We start from the raw sequence: 15,974 nt of genomic DNA, 5'->3' as shown, positions 1-15,974 counted from the left end.
CATTTTTGTCATTCGAAACAATACTGCAGTTTAAAATAATATTGAATTTTAAATCGAGGCGCATTTCAGAATGTTGTAATATGCATCATGCATTTTCAGTATGATTAACTCAGCAACCCCGGGGGATTAAAAAGCATTGTTCTGTCGGGGCTCCGGATTATGTTTGGCAGTAACTATCGGTAGTTCCTTGTAGTACAATTTTTTAGTTTACCACACTTCTTCATTGTTAACAGTAACTCTTAGCCAGTTACTGTTGTTTCTTCCACTCCTTGTTAGTTTTGTTTTATTTGGAATTTTAATATTTGATGTATCAAATATTAATAAGAATTAATATTCAGTTTTATCTCGGAGTTTGGAGCGTTTTGATTTTTCTCTGAATATTCACTGCGTTTGAGGTTGGAAATAGAACTGGGCTAATGCAGTATGTAGGGCTCTGATACATCCAGTGCTAGATATTGTAGCTACTCAGGTCTATCTTGCCTGGCTTCCATATTTATGATACATGGGCAACACAATGTTCATACTCTTCATTCTATCTGAAACCATGTGATCTCTATAGGAGGTGAGAAAGAACAGACCTGTGTCACTGATAGATTGTGTGGTTTCAATGTTTGATCTCATCAATCTGTCTTGTGTTGTCAAAACTCTTACAAAACACATTTAACTGTGATTTCACAACATTTGCCATGTGAGATCATTGGTTGCACCTGTCTAACCACTGAAGTTAACAGAAACAATACATCTGGCTTATGATGCCCTCATCTGAGGGTACCTTCAGTGACAAAGTTGAAACTATCCTCTGATATTTACAATCACATTAATGTTATACCTTAATTGAAGTTTAGTTTTATTTACAGGATGTTCATATTTAATGGTGTCTAAAATTTACAGTGAACAGGGTAAGATATGCATATAAATATATTCATGTTGTAGGAATTTGTGGCTCACTTGGAGAGTATTTTCTCATTTAGATGGGGGTTGCATGCACATTTTTATTTGCAAAGTGCCACAAGATGGCATAAATCCCTGTGCAAGAATGGGAGGAGAAAGGATTGGGTAATCTTTTCCATACAAAAACATCTATTGTTCAATATTTCGAAATGTAGACTCAGTTGTAGCATTCTGGGGGCAGCTATGCTTCAAGTGTTTGATCACAACAAGCTGCAATGTGAACCAGTGTTTGTATAGGACTCGGCAAACAGGGACCCTTTTAGAATTGCAACACACACAAAATGCTGGTGGAACACAGCAGGCCAGGCAGCATCTATAGGAAGAAGCACTGTCGACATTTCAGGCTGAGACATCAGGCTGAGATCACTCATCAGTGAAATAAAAGAGTTTTACTCAATAGGGTTATTAAGGTATAGTTGATCATTAACCATACAAAGCACAGAAAGACTTGCAGGAAATTTTAAGCATGCCCTCACTTTTTGATTGCAACAAGCCAACAGGAAATGAAACAGTGTCCGTGGGTAATTATGGTGTGGTTTTTGTACTTTGGAATCTGCAGAACATTGATTTGAAGTACTGGATGTGTTGGAACTTGGAATGCATTAGAATGCAGACAGAGACAGATCAGATTACCCAAAATGAGCTGCAGATCCTGTTCAGAAACTTGGTGTCGCAGTTGGACATCTAATATTCTGCCCTTTTATGGGGGAGTAATGCCCCAATTAACCACTGTTCAAGGGCTTTGGAAGAAAGACAAAGTTCCCTTTCATTCCTGGGAGTCCAGAAAGGAACTTCTATGGATTATGAAGGAAAAAATCCTGAGGCAGTCAAAGGTTTGTTGGAACAATCAGGAACAAATCACCTGCTCCGAAGCTGGTATTGGAAGAAACTTGATTGATCTCATGATTATGAGACCGTCAAAAGCTTTTTAAGATGTTTTTTACTCTCTCCTTTAGATCAGTCAGAAAAAGTTTCTAAAGACAAGGAGGTAAGGTAGCAGAAAATATTGAAAGTAGGCTAATGTCCTGTCTATCTTTTCTTTAACAAACACTTGTAGTTCTTTCTCCCACTGTACAGTAACAGTACAATGAAATCTACCCATGCTGAAATGATTCAATAAACCTTGTGGATTTGTATCCTAGAAGTGATGCTGTCAAGAAATGCTTGCAGATACCAAACAAAAAGAACCTTCCTGGCCAACATCTACCAATCACCAAAGTGGAGAGGGAGTTCCATCAACCCCAGTCCCTGACAATTTGCTGATCTGCTTCTGCCTCCTACTAAATTCCACCACTTCTCTGATTCCAGCTCCTCACTTGCCTCTGCCAGACCGTATATCTGACATACAGCAACAACCTAATCCACGATTTCCTTCAGATAAACAGTCCTCCGAATTGGGCAATGTGATTTGTCAGCTAAATAAATGCTTTTGACATATTTCAATTCTGACTAAACCATTAATATAAGAGTAACAGGATTAAGGCATTGAATTGACATTAGAAATTCAAGAAGCCAGGCTGAATGTCTTTCAATTATTTATGTAAGTTACCTTTTTTTCCCCAAGAAGTTAACTTACACAACTGCTGCAAGATATTTTAAGCTAAATTCCATTAGGTGCGATTTTACATCTTTAAAACCTGTCTGAAACTGATTTGGGGTCATTCAGTGGCTTTTCTAAACTAATCTTCAGTTTCTTCATAGTTGTGCTCAAGTACATTAACTGTGTCAATGGGGAACTGAGAGTGTTGTTTTCTAACACAACACTGCATGCTGTGGTGCTTAAGACAATTGTGGGCATAGAAGCTCCAAAGAGTAATTGACCAAGATTTTTTTTTCCCATTAGAAATCTTGAGATTTTTTGCAGTTTTGTGATTGGATTGTAATTCCTGCTAAAATTTTCTTTTAGGGGGATTTTCGGTAAGCTTGGATGTGTCAGTCTTGTTCATGGGTTGGGTGGCGGAAGGGAACCATTTCACCTTCAATCAGCTATCAATTTCCTCTATATTTTGCACTTGATGTGATGGTACTTGAGTCATTGTAGGTTCTACATACTTAAAAACCTGAGTATGTGATATGTTTTATTCTCCAATTAGATTTATACTTAATGTGCAATTAACATTTGAATAGAGTTTGTCATAAATATTCTGTTTAAATTGCCTGTCCACTTTTTTGCATATTCTATACCTTGACTGGTTATTTCCCAGAAAAAATCAGTTGGCAACAAAAGTAATTCTGAAATGCACTCGCGCTACCATTTTGGCAATGGTGCAAAGTGGTTTTGACAAACTTGTGGAGTTTGCACAATATCTTGCAGCAGTTGAGGTGATTTAATGTGAAGGCCAAGATTTGGACTTGGTTGTCAGAGTCTGTTAGTGACGCACGCCATTTGTAACACTTTATAGGTAGTGGGAGCTTATCCCCACTACCACCCCTGGCTGTGACAACCTCGGGAACTCAAGAAGACAAACTACTATTTAAAAGCGTAACGATTTCTGTACTTCAATGAAACACAGAACAAATATCAATTCTTCTACAGTATTATAAAACAATTCATTCCTAATAGTTATCAACAGAGAAATTCATCCAAAATGTGAGTTGTTTTGATGGAGTGTACAGCAATCGCTCAGTGCATTGCCCTGGGAGGCACTCATATTGAGGTTAATGGGAAGGGAGGAGCAGAGCGTTGTGCATCTGTTGGTTAGGAAGTCCACACCCTGCTTCCCAGTGATCTTTATAGACCAAAGAGTAGGAGTTTGTTCACCAACATCATTGAGCCCATAATGTTGAATGCTGAACTGGAATCCGGAAACCACATTCTGACATTCTGTTTTCTCAGTGTATCTGGACCGGGGCCAATGCAGATGCTCTGGCATCGGTTGTGGAGCGATTCTGTTAATGAGCATCATGGTGAATGTCTAATAGAGCAGGAGTGGAGTTTTGGTATGTGCCAATACCAGCTGTTCAAAGCACTTCTTGGCTACTGGGATCAGTGCCACCGGTCAGTAGTTGGTTAGTTCTGAGTTGGAGAGTACTTTGGTACGGATGATGGTGGCGGATTTGAAGCGCGTGGGGTCAGCAGCCTATATGAGTGAATTGTTGAAGGTATCCATGAAGGTGTCAGTGAGGTGATGTGCACACCCTCTGAGTACTCGGCCTGGAATGTCACCTGGCCCTAGCATCTTACGTGGTTTGTCTCTACAGACTCCTACTCCTGCCTATTGCTGTTACAGACACTGGCTGCTTTCCTGGAATGTGGGCAGTTTTAGTGCCTGGCATTGGATTGCACTCCACAAAGTGTGGATAAAAGATGTTTAGAGTGTCAGGGAGGGATGCATCACTGGTGCGGTCAACACAGTTTTTCTTTGTGTAGTCTATAAAGCCGTTGATGCGGTGGGGAGTTTTGGCTTCCCGCTGTGGAGCCTTCCTGTCTGATGCAGTGTGATTTCCACACCATGCACTGTTGCAGCATGTTAGGATGCTCTCTACTGTGCATCTGTAGAATGATGTGAGTACAGATCTGCACAGTCCATCTCTCGTCAACCTCCTCAGAAAGTAGAGGCATTGGCCAGCTTTCATGATTGTGTAGCATGTGTTCTGGGACCATGAGAGATTGTGCGAGACGTGTTCTCCCATGAATTTAAAACTGCTCTCAGTTTTCACTACAGTGCTGCCAATGTGAAGAGGTGTGTGAGTTCTCTCTAAGTTGATGACCATCTCCTTTGTCTTGTTGACAGTCAGGAAGAGTTTGTTTGCTTGGCACCAGGCCTTGAGTTCCTCTACCTCCTCTCCATAGGTCGTCTCATTGTTGGTAATGAGTCCCACCATGGTCTTATCATGGTGAATTTAATGTGATTCCTCGTGTGTTCAGCTGTAGGGATGATGGTGGCTGGTTGCTTGATGCCTAGCACATATGCTGGGGCATGTTATTGGTCAGGTGTTCCTGAATTCCTTATGTGAATCCAGTCATTGCCCACTTGCTGCCTAAGATGAGGTTTCTCCTGGCTTCTCTGAGAACTGTTCAATCTCCATGCAGGAAATAAATCAGTGATGCATTCCACACTGAACATAAACACCATAGATTATGATGACGTAACTACATCAAAGCCAACTATTTACTTTTGAGATAACATGACAAAATTTCCATCAACTTAAAGACTGCACAAAACAAGAACTGACTAATATAGCAGAACATTGGGCAATTGTTGCTTTGTGTCTGGAACCAAGTATTGGTCATAGTAAACAATGTACTGCGTGCATTGGAACATGGAATATATCAGAATCCTGGAATTTTCCCAAGATAAACTGAGTGATCAGGACATCTCTGTTAAGGGACTCTGTCCCATTATTGAAAAATTAATATCCTGCTTTCTTTCTTTCATGCTCTCACACAGGTGAATAATGCAGAGAATCATTGGCATGTGGCTGTTGTGAAAGATGAAAAAACACCTGTTCAAACACAAGAAGTGGATCAGGAAGATTCTGTGGACATTACAGGAAGAAATCCTGAGACCCCTCAAGGTACGTTGGAAGCTGCGAGCACAAAGCATCAGCATGACTGGTGGGCTCGAGCACCTGCTGCAAGAAACATGACTGACCACGTGAGAATATTCATAAACTCCTCTGATGTGTTGAATTCTTTCTCTCCTTTAGATCACTCACAGCAAGTTTCAACAGGACAAGAGGTAAGGAAGCAGAAAATGTTGAAAATGAACAAGAGCTCGTTTACATTTTTTTCAATAAACTGCTCAAAGTTCCTGTTACAATAGATCCTTTCTCCCAGTTACGAAGTCACTGAAATCCACCCAGACTGGATCAATTCAGCAAAGCAGAGTAATTTTATGTCACTTACACATGGGTAATTTACAGAAGCCAATTAAGCTGACTGCCAGCATATCCTTGGACTGTGGGAGTAAACCAGAGTGCCCAGTGATTCCCGTGCGGAGTGTATGCAGATTCCATGCAATAGCACGAGAGATCTTAATCAGTGATCAGTGTCACTGGAGCTGTGACTTCTGGTAATTGGGGCAGCTCAGGAACAATGTATATTTGCCCATTTGAGCAGCTGTCCCAACTAGCGGACATTTCATGAGAATTATTAAAAAGGAATCAAAAAGACAAATTACTACTTAAAAGAGCAACAAATAATGTATTTTAATGAAACACAAAACAGCCATCAATACTACCGCAGTGTTACAAAGCCATATTAGTCCCTAAATGTAATTGACAGAAAATTTATCCGGTGTACGTGTTTTTTTAATGTAAGTGATAAAAATCAGTGCAGATTCCTACTATACACAGTGTATTGTCTTCACACAATGCTCCAAATCTTCATTGTCATTACAATATTCAGATTGATTGTCAATACCTTCAAATTCTGCGTAGTTCTTAACTTTCTGAAGTAGTCAAATTATTTCATTTTCACTTCCAGCAGTTTCTGGCAGCTCCAAGCCTGAAAACTTTGAACATCAGTCAGTAAAACAATTCATAATTGACTTGCTCCTTACCTTCTGCCAGCTGTCAGTGACAAAAATTGATGCTTTTTCAACAGAAGTGCATGTAACGGACACTATTTAAAAACTATTTGCACTAGGCATGGTATAGGGGCTAATGGCCACAGGTGGGGGGAACCTGATGTTGGGGTGGAGGAGCAGTTGTGCATCCTGACTATCTGAGGTCTGTTGGTTAGCAAGTCCAACACTCAGTTGCACGGTGGTACATTTAGACTGAGGAGTAGGAGTTTGTTCAACAAGTTCTGTGGAACAATAATGTTGAATGCTGAACTGAAATCCAGAAACAGTACTCTGACATAAGTGTCCTTGTTTTCCAGGCGTATCCGGGACAGATCCAGGTGTATCAGTCATAGAGCAGTTCTGTGAATGTCTAATGAGGCAGGAATGGAGTTTTGGAGATGTGCCAATACCATCCATTCAAAGCGCTTCATGATTATTGGCGACTGTGCCACCATCTTGTTCTGAAAGTGTAGATTTCTTTTGTTCAGGGATGATCTTGGCTGATTTAAAACGTGGGGGCAGCAGACTGGATGAGTGAAGAGTTGAAGATGCCCATGAAGGTGTCAGTGAGCTGGTGTGCACACTCCGAGTTTTTGGCAGTTGTGTTGTCAGTAATGGCCATTGTGCACAGCAACATACGCCAGAGTTCAATACCAGACAGGTGTTCCTGATTTTTTTTTGCAAAGGCACCTTTGGCCATTTGATGCCTATGAAGAGGTTTCTCCTGACGGCTCAGAGAACTGTTTGATCTCTGTGACGTAAATATATCAGTGATGCATTCCTCACTGATATAAACAGTATAGCTTTTGAGCATGTAACTACCTCAAAGGCCACAACATATTTTTGAGATAACATGAGAAATGGGCAAAGCAACAAACAAAATGTATAGTAGAACATTGGGCAATTATTGCCTTGTGTCTAGAACCATGTGTTGGTCAGAGTAAAGAATATAAACAAAGGAACAGCAAATACTGAACATGGACATGTGCTCTTCTAACTTTTCTTTAATAAAGCACTCACAATTCCTGCTATAATTGATCTTTTCTCCCACAGACACCAAGTCACTGAAATCCATCCAGGCTGGATCAATTCAACAAGTTTTGTGCTTGTTACTCTTTATATTGGCCATGCACTCTTTCATCTTTAACAACCATGTGAAATGATGTATTCTTTCTCATTCACTCAAAAGCTCAGAGAAATATTACCCTCTCCCCTCCCAGCTTCTGAAACATTTTTGAGTTTTTTCTCAGAAAGCTCTGTCAATCGAAGACTAGGTGATTAGCTTATTAGGTTTTCAATGATGTTTTCTTTGTATTCAACAAGTTTTATTTTGGTTTCAGGATCTAATATTTGAGGAAGGTGGAAAGATTGGTCTCCTCATACAAGCAATTTTTTTGCTATGCTCTAAGTATAATATCCTTATTTTTTTAACTTAAGTAAATATATTTTCAGGCTAAGACAATTACATAGTCTTATACAGAGATAAAGTCAAAGATACATAAAAATTAATGCTGAACAGTGAATCAAAAGATGTGGAAATCTGTGTAAATGACATCATCTGTAATGAGAAATTTTCATCAGTATCCTTCAGCAAAAATCCTTCAACAAAGTACCACAAATCTGACATACATATTGAAAAAATCTGTAAATATTCAACTGGTTAGGCCATAGCTAAGAGAAGAGAAACAGACTCTGTTTCTCTTTCTTCAGATGCTGCCTGACCTGCTGGGTATTCACAGCATTTTCTGTATTCAGTTTCATCTTTCAGCTGAATTGTGTCCAGTGCTTCTCAGAAAAGTAGCCATTTTCCAAAATATTTACAGCTATTGGCCATCACTATATTGTGGTAAAGAAGTTACTTGGTCAACCAGAAAATGTTGAATATGTCTAGTCTGCTTGATGGCATCAAAATTAACTCAGTTTGTTCAATTGGTCTGGGGTGTAAATACAAATGACTGGTCAGAAAAGTGATATTAATGATACATTTTTTTTGCATTTCTCTGCTTTAGGAGAAAAAATATGAACTGTTTGCAATATGGCACCACAGTGGAATCTATGGAAGCGGCCATTATTATGCTGAAATCAAATCAAAGTCTGGTAACTGGTACAATTTTAATGATGAAGTTGTTGAAAAGGTAAATATCTTAAGAACAAAATGAAAAGTTTTCTAATCCACTAGTTGAGAGTTCAAGGAAAAGTTAGCACATGGTCTGGATGTGTTTCTATTCTATAGTACTTTCTCAGTTTGTGTTCTGGAATGAAATTAAGTTACTTCAAAAGCAGCATTATACCTCACACAAAGAGACATGAGTATATTGTTGGAGGTTAATCATCCCAGTCATACGGTACAAGATTACTGTAGGAGCTGTTGGAAATTTATTTACTTAGCTCTCGATAATTCCATGCCAGCTTGTTTTGGAGATCAAATGTAAACATTTATAGTATTATAGGATTAACATTAAACACGTTCAGACTGATCATGTGAGCTACCAGACAGTGGCTTTTTCTTCATTCATTTGTAGAATGGCATTGTCATTGCCCCTGAGAGAGTGCTGAGTCACCTGCTTCGTCTCTGCACTCTGAGTGTACCTGTTCTTGCAATGCTGTGAGGTGGAGGGTTCACAGAATTAGACCGAGAAATAATGTAAAAATCATTATATCTCTCAACTGAGTGTGCAACTTGGAGGAAAAATATTAAAAAAAGGTCATTTTTATGTCTTTCCCTCTAATAAAGAATGTGTAGGATTGAGAAAAGCTCTCAGATAAACTTCCTCAGAACTGAGACAAGCCATTATTTCACTGAATTTATTGTTGATGATCATTACATTTATTGAGTTAGTGCTTTTAGATTTGAATTTGTGTCATATAACTTCAGACAGTAACATTTTGATTTTTTTTTTGCATGTTGTCCATGAATATTTATTCGTCATGACATTTCATTAAGGAAAATTATATCAATCTAAGGTAATGACCAAATTTACCTAATGCATAATCTATTGTGCAAGAAATTTTAGAGTTAACAAGTATTGTTACATTTTTTCTGAAAAGACACTACACTTAAAAACAATCAAAGAGCTTGCAGTTCCATATTGTCTATTAGATATATTCATAATGTGATAACTTGTTTAGTGAAGTAGAAATTTTTAAATGTATTTAAATTGACCTACAAACCAGATAGAAGGGCCAAAAACTGGGAAATTATAAAAGCTGGTAGGAACAATGTACAAATTGATCCATATTGGTAGAACACATATTGTATGCTCTCTTTTTTAAAATCTAAATTATTTAATATTTTCCAGTTCCAAAACTGCTTACATGCTAATGTACAGACTGACTGATACAAAGCCCAAAGCAGGTACGATGATCTGTAGAATTCCCTGGTAATACATTTATCATTGACTTGCATACTACCATGCAATGGGTTTATAAATTCTGTTGATTATAGTATTGTAACATCATTTTGTTTTCTTGCTTTTTCATGCATTTTGATAAACCATGAGTTGTCCACCTCAGGATAAACCTAAAGAATTTCTAACTTTTTTATTAATTGATTGCACAGAACAACATACAAAATGCTGGAGGAATTCAGGAGGTCAGGCAGCATCCGTGGAGGGGAATAAACAGTCAACAATTCAGGCCAAGACTGTTTATTCCCCTCCATAGATGCTGCCTGACCTGAGTTCCACCATCATTTTGTGTGTTGCTCTGGGTTTCCAGCATCTGCAGCATCTCCTGTGTTAATTGGACAATGTTTGCTTCCCTCATTCTCTTTTCATACTTATGTGGACACATAATAAGGTAATATTATTCTTATTTTGTACAGTAATGCTACTTCCCATTTTATTGATGCATCATATTTGTGATGCTGGTGATAAATGGATTTTAGTGTTGTCAAATATCAAGATGTAGATAATAGAATTATCTTAGTTCACACTACTAGTGATGCTTAATATAGAATATTCAAAAAATTTTGGGCATTATGATATTTTCAGGCACTGAGGTGCTGATTTTCCTGAATTACTTTGATATTAACCACTCTCTGGGCTGGTTTAAACACCAGTGTGGCCTTAATATACATTTTATGCAAGATGCCAGCATGCAGAAAAGTTGAGCCACCACCAGGAATGCCTACCAGTGGATCATGAGTGAATGATTATAAGTAAAATTTTCTGCCAGTACTGTTTAAGGAAGCTGTCACTATTTGACCTAATGTTATCATCAGCACCTGCTTGTATAATGTTAAACAGTGTGACTGGTGGGTAGTGTAGAAGGTAGGACATTGACATGATACAGAGCAGTCTATAGAACACTAGTTACATGATATTTGGAATATTGTGTCAGTTCTGGTACCCATCAGGCTGAACGGCCTGTTACTGTGCTGTGTCTCTCAGAATCAGCTTAATTACCACTTACATAGAAAATCTGTTGTTTTGCGGCAGCAGTATGGTGCAAGGCAAACATTGCTAAAAAAAAATATACTGCTCATGGGTTCACAGACAATTCATAAATCTTTTGGCAGAGGAGAAGAAGCTGTTCCTAAAATATTTCAGGTTCCTGTTGTAGTATTGAGAAGAATGCATGTTCTGGATTCTGAGGGTCTTTAAAGCTGTATTCTGCCTTCTTTAAGGCACTGCCTTTTGAAGATTTCCTCGATTATGGGGAGGTTATGTTGTGAGGAGGCTGGCTGAGTCTTCAACCCCTGTGGCATTTTCAAATCCTGCACATTGGAGACTCCATACCCGATGATTATGAAACCAGTCAGAATGCTCTCCGACATACATCACAGAAATTGCAAGAGTCTTTGTGATGTGCCCATTCTCCTCAATCTCCTAATGAAGTAGAATTGCTGGCATCCCTGCTTCATGATTACATCAATGTGTTAGGCCTGGGATATGTAGATCCTATGAGATGTTGACACCCAGAAATTTGAAGCTGTTCATTGCTTTCTACTGCTGTCCCATCAATGAAGACAGGTGTATCTTCTCCCAACTTACCCTTCCTGAAGTCCACACTCAGCTGACATACAGTGCTTAGTCTTTATGAATCTATAATAATAATAGTTAACATGTTTCTGAACATTTATAGACTGTAATTGAATTGACAGAGCAAGCAGTGTTTGAAACAGTATAATCTGTGATTTCCAGACTTCAATGTCAATGGACAAAAAATCACGGCAATTAATCCACTGATGACCAGTCACAGTGTCTGTGTGCTGACAGCTTCAGTTGGCAGATATTCTGACCTGCTGCTCCATCTTGCAGAGGCGAGGCTCCGTGAGCAGAGGCAGGAAGATGCGTATGCTGGAGGCAAGCGGAGGCGAGAGGAGGCGAATGCAAATGAAGGGCATGGTGGAGGCAAGCGAAGGCGGGAGGAGGAAGAGCAGAAGGCAAGGCATGACGGAGTTGAGAGCCAGTGAATTCCCGATCTCTGATTGATTTACGTGCCAAGCCAAATTGGAAGATTCGGGTACAGGCCCCAGAGCTATCGGAGAGCGAGGAACAACCCAATGTTTGGACAATTTAATCAGTGATCTAGTCTCTTATGGTCCAGATGTCAAACATTGGACTGGGCACTTCTGAGTGCAATTCACCACAGTGTGATATCTCCCAGATAGCATTTACATAAATGGTGATAGCATTAACGTGCACAATGCTCATCTCTTTATTAACAATTGAAATTTGTGCAAAAAATGTGTAATCTACAACCGTTCTTTCTCTTTCACACTAGTGAAGAATTGAAATAATCTGTCCCAGTTTAGTGTAGATCTTCAGTTGAGAAGTCATGAGAATTATGTTCTTTTCAGGATGATGCCCTTGTATTTCTTATTCAAATACAAGCACTTGTAAAATCAGTTTTTATTTGTAGATTTACCATGCCTCTCCACCAACTGGCAAGTTATAGAATCAGAGATTCTACAAATTCACAGATAAACTCACACTTCTTGGGGAAGTAGGAGGATACCAGAACAGGCAAAGGAAGCCCATGAGGTCAAAGGGAGGAAGTGCATCCTCCATACAAACAGCAACCAGGGTTAAGGTGGAGCCCTGGTCTCTGGAGTTGTGAAGCAGCAGCAGCAGCTCGACTGGCCACGCCGTTCTGTTGTCCACATCTTCACTGTCTCTATAATAACAGACTGCTATATTGAGATGCAGTGTAGTATGGGCCCTTCCGGCCTTTTGAGGCCCGCTGACGAGCAGCCCCTGATTTAACCCTAGCGTAATCAAAGGACAGTTTACATTCTCCGATTAGCCTACCACCGGTAGACCTTTGGACTGTGGAAGAATCCAGAGGAAACCCACAGGCCACGGGGAGAATGTACAAACTCCCTGTCAGGCAGCAGCAGGAATTGAACCCGGCTCGCCTGTATGGTAAAGTGTTGTGCAAACTACTGCGCTACCGTGCTGCCCTGAGTATATATTGGGAAGACCGAAGCCACTGTCTTCAGACTCCATAATCCTCCAGTTTCCTGAACACTCCTCTTCATAGAATCTGTCTAAAAATGAACCAGATGATTATACATCACAAGGGTCTTCGTTCACTTCAAAATGAGCTTCCGGTATGTTCTCATCATCTCTTTTTTTAAAAAAGACAAAAGAGACTGCAAGTACTGGAATCTGGAACATCCTAATAGAATTCTGGCAGAAAACGGTGACTCAAACCACATATGTGGAGGCAAATGGTAAAAGTCAATATTTTGGCTCAAGATCATGTGTCAAGACTGAGAGGGAAGAGGAAGATTGCTGGTATATGGTAGTAAAAGGGAGGGTCAGAGGCTGATAGGTAAGAGGTGGAAACAGATAGGAAGGGATAAAGAGCAGTTTCAACTGAGAATGGGAAGGGGAGGGAGGAGGGATCTAGAATGGGATCAATGTAAGAAGAAAACTAGGTGGAGAAGTGAGTGTGTGTGAGGGAAGAGCATTGGAGTCTGGTTACCTGAAGTATGAAACTTTAACACTCATATCAATATTTTAGATTCCATAATCTGCTCATCACCTAAGCAGAGTATGAGATGATGTTCATCCAATTTGACATTCTTCCTCTCTATGACGATGGAGGAGGCTGAGGACAGACAGAATAGTGTGAGAGTGGAAAGGAGAATTAAAATGATAACCAAATAGAAGCTGAAGATGGCTCTTGCATCTCCTAGTCTATGCCTGGTTTCTCCAAAGTAGAGCAAGTGACATGAGAAGCACCGACTGCAGTAGACAGACTGGAAAAGGTGCAGTCAAAGTGACTTCCGGTAAGGTGGCATCATGTTCAAACGGAATGGCCACCTGGGGCCAACCAAAGATGCACTGTTCTTTTTAAAATGTGTTTTTTTTTTAATGAATGCAAGACTACACTGCACTCAAAGAACAACGGGTTCAGCAGGTTTACCGTGTCAGTGATCTGTTCATTGTTCAGAGCCGCAGCTGTGGTGGTGAAGGAGCTGGCGCCTGGCCAGAAGAAAATGCCTATACTGTAGATACTTTAAACCACAGTTTATAATGTCATTTATCTTGTAACTACATGCTGCTATTTATGCACGTTTTATTCCATGTCGGTACTTTAGCCTCTAACATTTTTATATGAAACACCTTTTTCCCGGGCGTCTCTAGAGGTGCAGCTAATTAGCCCCTCGTTAAAAGCCTCTGGACTCAACAGTGAGAAAATCACGTTTTCAGTCTGTTCATATCTCTCTCCATTACTATGGTAAAGGAGATAGAATTGTGATCACTATCTCCAAAATGCTCTCCCACTGAGAGACCTGACACCTGACCAGGTTCATTTCCCAATACCAGATCACATACACCCTCTGCTCTTGTAGGCTTATCTACATATTGTGTCAGGAAACCTTCCTGAACTCACCTAACAAACTCCACTCTATCTTAACTCCTCACTCTAGGGAAATGCCAATCGATATTTGGGAAAGTAAAATCTCCCACCATGACAACCCTGTTATTATTACCCCTTTCCAGAATCTGTCTCCCTATCTGCTCCTCAACATCCCTGTTACTATTGGGTGGTCTATTTAAAATAACACCCAGTAGAGTTATTGACCCCTTCCTGTTTCTAACTTCCACCCACAGAGACTCCATAGACAATCCCTCCATAACTTCCTCCTTTTCTGCAGCCTTGACACTATCTCTGATCAACAGAGCCACACCCCCACCTCTTTTGCCTCCCTCCCTATCCTTTCTGAAGCATCTAAAGCCTGGCATCTGAAGTAGCCATTCCTGCCCTGCACCATCCAAGTCTCTGTAATGGCCACAACATCATAGCTCCAAGCACTGATCCACTCTCTAAGCTCATCCGCTTTGTTCATAATACTCCTCGCGTTAAAATAGAGACATCTTAAAACATTTGTCTGAGTGCATTCCTTCTTTATCACCTGCCTATCCTCCCTCTTGCACTGTCTCCAAGCCTTCTCTATTTGTGACCCAACTGCCCCTTCCTCCATCACTTCAGTTCAGTTCACCCCCCCCCCTCCCAACAATTCTAGTATCAACTCTCCTCAATAACCTTTGCAAACCTCCCTGCCAGGATATTGGTCCCCTTGGGTTTCAAGTGCAACCCATCCTTTTTGTACAAATCCCACCTGCCCCAAAAGAGATCCAATGATCCAGAAATCTGAATCCCTGCTCCAATCCCTCAGCCACACATTTATTCTCCACCTTATTCTATTCCTACATTCACTGTCACATGGCACATGCAGTAATCCAAAAATTACTGCCTTTGAGGTCCTGTTTCTCAAATTCCTTCCTAACTCTCTGTGGTCTGTTTTCAGGACCTCCTCCCTTTTCCTACCTATGTCGTTGGTATTAATATGTTACCACAACTTCTGGCTGTTCTCCTTCCCATTTCGGGATATTGTGGATATGATCAGAAACATTTGAATCGGGAGCAAGTTACAGCTTGTGATTCAGCTGGGAGCTCAGAGAATTCGACCGTGTAGGTAGGATTTAAGCCTACCTGGTCAATACCTGTGGAGGAGGGGGAACTGCGCAGGCGCGAGTGACGTCAGCGTCGAGCGCGCACTTTAAAAGGCAGGACTTCTCTTCAGAGCGGGCAGCGGAGTCCGTGGAAGCAGAGTCCTGGGATTTGGCTAAGAGTCCGTGGAAGCAGAGTCCTGGGCTTTGGCCAAGTGGGCTTCGGCGTAAGGGGACTTCGGTAAGGCTGTGTGATTGCTCGCTGAGGGGAAGAAGGTAAGGTCGCTAGATGCTTTTTAGACTTATTCTATCAATCCAGTTCAGGTATGGGGGAGACAGTCAGAGCAGTGGTGTGCTCTGTATGCAGTATGTGGGAGGTCTGATGACCACACCTGCAAAAGGTGCGTCCAGCTGCAGCTCCTATCAGCCCGAGTTAGGGAGTTGGAGCTGGATGAACTACGGATCATTGGGGAGGCAGAGGCAGAGATAGATAGGAGTTATCAGGAGGTAGTCACACCAAAGAACCAAGAAGTAGGCAGATGGGTGACGGTCCAGAGAGGCAGGGGGAGCAGGCAGAGAGAGCAGAGCACCCCTGCGGCCATTC

General features: G+C 40.7%; 1 protein-coding gene across 1 annotated transcript; it reads left to right on the top strand.

Moving 5' to 3' along the window:
• Nucleotides 1–950: 950 nt before the first annotated feature.
• On the top strand, nucleotides 951–12,310 carry LOC132379884 (ubiquitin carboxyl-terminal hydrolase 47-like). The gene is made up of 7 exons (XM_059948184.1): nucleotides 951–1,784; nucleotides 5,343–5,469; nucleotides 5,602–5,633; nucleotides 8,471–8,596; nucleotides 9,406–9,425; nucleotides 9,761–9,816; nucleotides 11,723–12,310. Exons 1-7 carry the CDS (start codon nucleotides 1,590–1,592, stop codon nucleotides 11,875–11,877), a joined length of 711 nt encoding a protein of 236 aa, XP_059804167.1. The 5' UTR covers nucleotides 951–1,589; the 3' UTR covers nucleotides 11,878–12,310.
• The last annotated feature ends 3,664 nt before the right edge of the window (nucleotides 12,311–15,974 follow it).

This window comes from Hypanus sabinus, chromosome 2 (assembly GCF_030144855.1).
Source record: "Hypanus sabinus isolate sHypSab1 chromosome 2, sHypSab1.hap1, whole genome shotgun sequence".
In the NCBI taxonomy this organism is placed as follows: domain Eukaryota; kingdom Metazoa; phylum Chordata; class Chondrichthyes; order Myliobatiformes; family Dasyatidae; genus Hypanus; species Hypanus sabinus.
This window is presented reverse-complemented; position numbering and strand designations above follow the sequence as displayed.